At 43.8% G+C, this 8,315-nt stretch overlaps 1 protein-coding gene across 3 annotated transcripts in view; it reads right to left on the bottom strand.

Annotated features, from left to right (window-relative positions):
* Positions 1-8,315, bottom strand: part of stard13a (StAR related lipid transfer domain containing 13a) — a 52,839-nt gene that overhangs the window by 15,404 nt on the left and 29,120 nt on the right. The window contains exon 1 of one of the 3 annotated variants that reach the window (XM_023416602.2): positions 6,222-7,069. The exons of the other annotated variants lie outside the window; for them this stretch is intronic. Within the exon in view, the coding sequence (XP_023272370.1) occupies positions 6,222-6,717 (496 nt within the window). The 5' untranslated portion in view covers positions 6,718-7,069. Of the gene's footprint in view, positions 1-6,221; positions 7,070-8,315 lie in introns of those variants that run through there. 3 annotated transcript variants of the gene reach the window in all.

Raw genomic sequence — 8,315 nt, 5'->3', positions numbered from 1 at the left:
CCCCCCCACCCTGAGGTCACAGACTGACGACTGGTGGACGCTAACTTCACATGTCAGCTGAACCGACTGGCAGGCTATAGCAAGGAGACTCTGACCTCGTCCTCTTTCTACGAGTTTACTGTACAATACTGCAGGAACCAGATCAGTAGTGTGGGAGGATGCAGTGTGAAAACACACACATACATTACACACACACTCACACCAGCACAGACATTTAGTACAGTCCAGATGTTGCCCCCAGTGAGTCAGAGAGAATGCAAAAAGGATGAGACAGGCAGACAGCTGGGGTGGGGAGGGCAGTAGAGATGGACAGACCCTGTGAGAAAACCGCAGGGAGGAAGACATACCACAGCAGCCACTTATTCACTGCATGTGAGATTTGAAAGATTTCTCTCTTTATAGAAACCAGGTTTTTTTTTAAAAAAAGATCCTGATTATTCCAGATTGTGCCACAGACCTGCATTAGAAACACTTCAGTGAGGTTGCACAGGTCAACATGTTCCTTCAGTACAGAGAACGCAGGAGCTGTAGTTTATTTTGAGCCAATCCCACACACAAGGTTGTGGTGCCATAAAGTCAACAAATGCACAGTCTATTCCTGTTTGAGTAAGGTTTGCTAAAAACGACAGCACTACAGCTGCTTTAGAAAATGAGAAACTATATATTCATGACTAGTTTTTCAAGGTTTTTGTCTTTAGAAGGAACAGGCGGGCTAAACACAGGCTGGGGAATGTAAAAAAAAAAAAAAGTCTTTAGAAACTGACTAAACACAGTTTTTCATTGGATTTGTTGACAATAAAAAGCCTTACACCAAAATTTGCTGTAATCTAATGCAAAGTTGATGATTCAGTTACAGCAGAGTCTGGCGAAGGGGGAAACAGCCTCATAAATGACAGAGTCACCATCACAGCATTTTCTCCAAACTGTTTCCAAACACATAACCTCCTCCCGTGACGCCACAGCTAAAGTTTGGGATCATCTGTAAGTATTCAGGTAAATGCTGCTGTAAATCTTCATAGATCAGTTCTGGTTGTTTCCATCTAAACTGCAGGCTGGAGGTTTTTGTGCTGCACTTTGCAGCAGTGGAAATACTAACTGCAGCCCTCATACATAAATGAATGGGTTATCGTACTTGTAAATGCATAACTTATCCTACATAGAACCTCAAAACCTTCCATCAACAAATTGCACCAACACCGACTTTTCGAGTGTCGCATTCAAACGTAATAACTACTCATGAAGCCATTGTGGTCCTGAGATAAGGTTGAAAAAAAAAATAAGCACAGAGTGGCGCACTTCATCATAGTGTTTGTGCATGTGGAATTGGTGATGCGTCTTTGTGTTTGTGCACAACGGTGCCAAGCGGCAAAGCTCCTGTCAACGTGGGAACAAAGCGTTGCTATTCATCTGTGCAGAATTTAATCAAGAGATTAATTAGTACACAAACATGTTATTAGTGGACCACAAAACACACCAATGCGCACAGTCGGGCAGAGCTAATCCGAGCTGCCTACCGTGCTTTTCCTTCAGCCTATTCCATGTCGCTGCTTTCCTGCAGCGTAGAATATATGACAACAGGCAGTAGGCCACTAGAACAACAGCAGGGAAGGTAGACAGATGGTATGTGTGTGAGTGTGCGTTTGACTATGTGTGGGTGTGTGAATATGGACGTCCATGTATGGGACAAAAGGGGCTGTAAGGCAATTCCTTACATAACAGGGTGCCCACTATGTTACATAATACATCTAGTACAAGCACCCCAATGTCCTCACAGCTTTTTTTTTGTTTCTGAAAGTGTGCCTTCACCTTTCTTTCCTCTAGCTTTCATTTTCTCCCTTTTATCCAGCGGCAGAAACCTTGACTTTCTGACAGGCTTTTCTCAGTATTATGTCTGTGTAATACTGGGTCTCAAGGACCCTGAAGTGCCTCGCATGACATCAGTTCCTGCTCTGAATTTCCCAAGCGTCCAGAGCGGCATGTGAGCTAAGAACAGCAACAGGAAGTCCCTGGACTGAACATGTCAGTGGGACTCAGCTGGGATAACTGTACTGAGGTAGAGAGTAGAACCAGAGAGTAGTTACTTCATTTTACAAAGTCATATCTAAATGTTGCTTAAGTCAAAATCAATTAAATAATAATAACTAAGATATAAACATCACAGAAAAAAAGGGACAGAGGAGACTGCGTAAGCATGAACTGAGTGTCTCTACAACACTACACACACACATGCATACACACACATACACGCACAGGATGCCTGGAAAGCAGCCATATTCCCACATAAGCTAAAGCACTTACTCCTTCATGTTTAAAGGTCACAAAGAAAGAAAAAAAAAACTAGTGAAGAAGGCAGAGGAGGAGTGAAGGGAGAGAGGGAGGGAGGAAGGAAGGGAGGGGGGAATATGTCTGTCCTGTCCCGCACGGTTCATCTGCGATGATGTTGAGTCCTAAGGAATGTACTGTAAAACAGAATCAACGCTGGCATCACATCAGTGCAGGTTCAGGCACAGAGTCTCCTGCGCATCACTAACTGCGGGACAGCACAGCCCGGGATATAACATGACAGGTCCTGGCAGGACTGCTGAAGGTTAGCAGTTAGCCATAATTAGTAACAGCACCGGGGGTTATGGTGAGTTACCAGACTGCATTAATAAGGTTGGATATGATGAGATTGGATGAGACAAGACTGAATGTGATCCGTCTGTGTGTTTGGTTATGCCACTTTTTCTCCAGCAGAGGGTGTTAAAGCAACATGCGACAGAAGTGCATTTACATTTCTGTCAAATTATTATATGGCTTCAGGCTATGGTTATGGCATGTAAAGTGACCGTTTGTATGTGCCGCATCGTATTCCTTTTGCCTTTCAGTGATTTGACTTGAATGGAAAACATTTGGTGCTCGGCTTGGAGCAGCAGTCAGTGCAGCCTTGTGGTTTGGCAGAGCACCAGTGGTTGTGGTGAGAATGGCCGTGAGTGATAGAGAGCGAACTGTCACTCAATTCAGTGAGAGCTGCTCATAAAAAGGCTTCCGTTGAAATAAAACACATACAGGTGACAAGTCAGAATTAAAACATCCGAATAAACGAGCTGAAGAAACCGTTCGGTGACTCGGACTCTGCAGCAGTAAGTATGAAAGTGAGCTGAATCACAGTTTCTGCCTTTCAACCCAAATGAAAACTTGAAGGAGATTTGCGTCATGGTGTAAGACAATGACCTCTATCATCACCAAAACACCAAATTAGGGAATATCTTTTGGATAAATGATGTTTCATCGTTCCAGTGGATTTTGAGAGAATCTATGGCAAGAAGCAGTGAGCCTGTTCTGGAGGCTCGTGCTGAAACAGCATCAACAGCATCAGTGTGCCCTGCTTCCATACTGCACACTGAATGTATATATTATATACCAGCATATAAATATATGTAAATGTATACTAAGAGGAAATGATGCAATCCTTTATGCAGATGAATGTCACTACCAATTGAACTTTACAAACAGACATCAAAGTGTTTTTTTACATGAATATAATAGTAATTTGTTTCACTTTGTGTAACTTTAGACATGCCATAAAAAAGAAAAACACTGGTGTAATTACTAATATTGTATATGACTATATATTCCATTTAGGTGAGCAAGTGCCGGGGTCTTAGCACTGTGCACGTTAGCTCACTGGCGCTGCTTACACTGTTAATAAAATGTGTCTCATGTGCGTTTCCTGCCTGCAATGACAACTCAAAATGTCTCCTGAGAAAATGGCCTATTTGTTTTAATTCTTTGCAGCTGAAAGGCGCTCCTCAATTTCCTTTGTGCATTGCACCATGGGAAAATAGCATCCATCAACCGCACACTCAAAAATCAGTTGTTTTTTTAGCGTGAATGCTGACTGTTTGGCGTAGACTCAGTTTTTTTTTTTTTTTTTTCCACTTTTCCAGCATGAACAGTCTGTGTACTGACAACCTGCTTAGCTTTAATATTTATTATGGATTTTGGACACAACAACTATAGGTTCATTTCCACCAAAAGTTCGAGATACTTTAATTTCAGAAGAAGTCAATGTCCAGGAACTTTCCCAGCGGTAAAAGTTCCTGCAGTATTTTGTGATTTTTCCACAGTGGGGCCAAGTGAAACAACGTGTTTGCAGTTACGGGTTTTTTGGAAATGCCAGGTGTATATCAATGCTGTGGAAAACAAAAGCATCCCTGACCAATCAGCCTCACCCTTAAAGCTCCTGAAACCCTCATAAAGTAAGGGGAGTTTTTAGGGGTAAAACTATCTCTCCCCTGAACACTTATCCCAGACCCATGGTTCCTGGGAAACTGAGTTCCTCAGAGGTTCCTGCGGTGGAAACAGAGCTTATGTTGGATTTTCCTTTAACTTCACAAAAACTGAGCTGCTTGGGGGCAGGAGTTGTGATCACAACACATATCACCTTCTAAGTTGATACAGCGAACTTATTCGTGGCTTGTTGCCTATATTCACATCCAGCAGACACAGAGCAACATCAGAATTCATTTTGAGTCGTGTTTCTGGCCTCCTGATGAATATTAAATCCAACATTCACAGCTCCTTTCAGCTGTTTTTGGTCTCCATCATCTCCTGAGGGAAATTACAGGCTTTTTTAGTTGCCAATTGCTCCACTCTGTTCACTAGCTGGTTGCTAACTGTGTCATTTTGCCATTTGGTGCAGAGCAGGCAGCACACAGTGTAACGCTGTGTAGCAGTGTTACACATGGTCATTGTTCCACTGTGACCGTAAATATATTGACAACAGCTGCTTTAAATAGTCACCTGTCAGTACACAGACATGTGCATGTATAAATCTAAATGGTTGGAGAGGCCATGTACAATAAGATATGAATCAAAATCTATTGCTTTTAAGAAGAATCAGATGTAGGTTTGGTTAGGTCACGGAGTTCTTTTTTATTTAAGTCTGTCTGACAGTCGAGCAGCTGCTGCGAAGTGGAATGCAACTGCGGAGCGTGTATGTGTGTGTGTGTGTGTGTGTGTGTGTGTGTGTGTGTGTGTGTGTGTGGGTGAGTAAGAGAAAGAGTATGATTGCAGAAGAGGAGGCAAAAAAGTGTGTGCAAGTGTAAGAGGCAAGGGAGTGAAAGTTAAATAAGTCATACCATCACCCAAATCCAGCACAGGCATAAACTTGCTCCTCCGTCTACATTCCTCACCTGCCGAAACACTCATGTCTCTCTCACTCTCAAATTTATAAGCAGGGGTGAGAAAAAAAAACCACCTAACACAAGACTTGACATGTTACTGCTGCTTCAACAGACCACAGTCATCATGGTGATTCGAAAAACACACACTACTGTATCTGTATGTGTTTTAAATGTACGAATATCATACGTGGGAAAAACCTCAGCGCACAGAGGAGAGCAGCTCATCCCCTGCAATGAACTCAACGCACATAACAGGAGCGTGTGGAACAGCCCAAAGCCTCTATGCTGTGGCAATTTCCAATTTTCCATCAGGATGTTCTGTTCGTTCCCAGGGAAACATAAGTCATGTGACAGGAAGTTGAGGAAGTGACCATCGAATACAAAGCTGATGAGTTTGGTAGAGGAGACACAGACAAAAAGAATAACACAATAACACAGTCCTTTAGGGTTTGTTGTGACTTCTTTCAGAGTTATGAAAAATATCTTCGGAGGGGGAAATGTCTCACTGAGTAAAACCAGAAGGAAGTGGGAGTACTGAGAATCTTAAGTGTGCAAGCTTTTGCCCATAAAGAATACTCAGTGAGAAAAGACACGATCTTCCGTGAAAAGGCTACAATCAGAATCTTCCTGTTTCACACTTTCTTTATCGAAGCTTACATTGTTAGAATCCGCCCCCCACATCTCTTCTCTATGTCTGAGGGGACGAGCTGAAGAGGGGGTTTCTTGAGTTCATCCACAGAAGGAAAGAAAACTAAACATTCATGAGAAGCATCATAAATTAAATGGTAAGGTTAAAACCATAAAAAAAAACTCATGTTCCATCTCCCGCTTGTAAACGCAGCACATCTGGAGGAAGAAATACAAGCAATGTGAAAAAATATGACATCAGTTGATTAAATTTATACAATTTCTTCCTTTTTTTCTTGAGAAAACGTCCAACTTTAAGTCAAATTCAGGTCACAGACTGTAAAACCAGGCACAAATCTATTCACAGTGATATTCCAAACATTATAACACATTATAACTCTGCCATTACTCTCTCTCTCTTTCTACCTTGTGCCAGCCTCCGTAGCAGCTGCTGGCGGGCAATGATGCGTGAGAGACGCAGGGCAGAGCGGCGTTGAGGGGTATCGCCCAGCCTCAGGTAGTAGTCCTGCCCGTCAGGCGTCATGGCCTCCAGACAAGTGCTCTCGCTGGTGCTGTCGCCGTCGCTCTCGCAGCCGTTACTGTCGCCCTTGGCACTTTGATCCATACTGTCCACAGTGTCATCAGTTTCCACGCTCCTGCTGTCTGTAACATCAGCACTGTCCGTGCTCCCCTCAGCACCGACGGTGTCAGCACACGGGGCGTCGTCCCCCGCCTTGTCCATGATGGCTGGACCGGTAATATCTTCATCTTTGGCAGTTTCTATTGCGTTTGCATTGTCCACACTGTCCATATTGTAGTTTACTGTCTCTTCGTTTCTGGCAGCGTTTGCTGGGTCTGCACCTCCACAGTGTGCTGAGGTAGCCACACTGTCCAGATTTACTGCAGAGTCCGCATCATCCATAACGAGCACGCTGCTGTCCACAACTTCCTAACATAACAATATAATCCTCGCTAACCTACAAGCCTTCCTCCCTCTCACCCTGATGAGTTGTTGTGTGAGCACTCCTTGTGAATTCCTGCCTCTGACATGCTCTCACTGGAAGCCGGATCAGCTCCCCCACGCGCCCGCCTCCTCGCTTCAGCTCACCACAGTCAAACAAACACACAAGGCTCATCACACCACCTGACTCAGATGACAGACCTCATTCTCCCCCACACACACACACACACTAACACATGCTGACTTCTCAGCTGAGATGGGAGGAAGAATCACAAACTCTTGCTTCCACAAAGTCTTTCCTTTGGTCACATGACCGGCGGCCAATGGCATGAGAGCTCAGGGAGCACTGCTCTGCTTCCTGAAGCTCTGCCAAAGACACAATTTGGTACATGCCTGGGGCATATGTACTTGTGTGTGTGTGTGTGTGTGTGTGTGTGTGTGTGTGTGTGTGTGTGTGTGTGTGTGTGTGTGTGTGAGAAGGGGCATATCTGGGATGGGAGATTTGATCAGAGAGGGGAAAGGCTTGGAGAAAACCACTGTCCCAACGGCCCTATCCTAATGTGAAAAGGGAAAGGGCAGAACAATGGAGAGTATGTGGGTGTGTGACTCTGCACCGAGGAATGTATGTAGGACCAAAGCTATTGTTGCTAATGCAGAGTAAGGCTGTAATGCCATTGAGAACTGTTCTCTAACTCCACACCATCACGTTCAAATCACATGACATTTAACATAACTGAGGCTATACAACACCTCAGCCACAGGAAATGGACTAATCTAATTAGTATTGTTTATTTATTATTAAATGTTTTTATTATTATTATTATTATCCACAATGAGCCAATGGACACATGAATTTCCCCTTGGTGATAAACAAATTATCTATCTATCTATCTATCTATAACTGGTCCAGCACATATACACCACCCACATTCCCTGCTTGGGCCTCAGAAAGCAACAGAAATCAGTCGTATAGTAGCTGTAAGGAGCAATGCTAATGTCTGAAAGGTGTGGCTGAACGTTGCCATACAGTAACCGAGTTAGCGGATAAATGTATGGAATGTGGTGAAAGGAGGAGGCAAGTTCATACTGTGACCTAGTTTGGTAGGATGGTGATGGTGCCAGGACTAGAGGGTGTAGGGGGTCATTTTAATTCATTTTAGGGACGTGATAGGCAGGGGGTAAGAGAAGGATGGAGTTGCACGTGAAAAGTAGGTCATGGCAAAGTCAATTTTAGGTCAGCAGTCACACACACGCACACCTGATCTCACAGTAGAGAGGCATTAGAGAGAGGCTTTTTTGTCTGTGGGTCATACGCTGTCAGAAAGCTGCAGCTGAACAGTCTGAAATCATAGAAATGCGCATTAAGTCATGCTCAGTCAAACAAAGTCAGTGAAGTTGTGAAATATTACATCTGTAATTTAATTGGATTGGATTAGACTGCCCTCTGGAGGCAATCACAGAAAAAAAATATCAGTCTAGATAAACTGACAAAAGAAAATGAAGGCAAAAACACTACACAGAGCACTGGGCAAACATTACCCCCCCCCCCCCCCCCCCCC

Source organism: Seriola lalandi, unplaced genomic scaffold, assembly GCF_002814215.2.
Source record: "Seriola lalandi dorsalis isolate HSWRI2012SDOR001 ecotype SW California unplaced genomic scaffold, Sedor1 jcf7180002054567, whole genome shotgun sequence".
Classification (NCBI taxonomy): Eukaryota; Metazoa; Chordata; class Actinopteri; order Carangiformes; family Carangidae; genus Seriola; species Seriola lalandi.
Note: the sequence above shows the minus strand (reverse complement) of the source record. Positions and strands in the feature narration are given on the sequence as shown.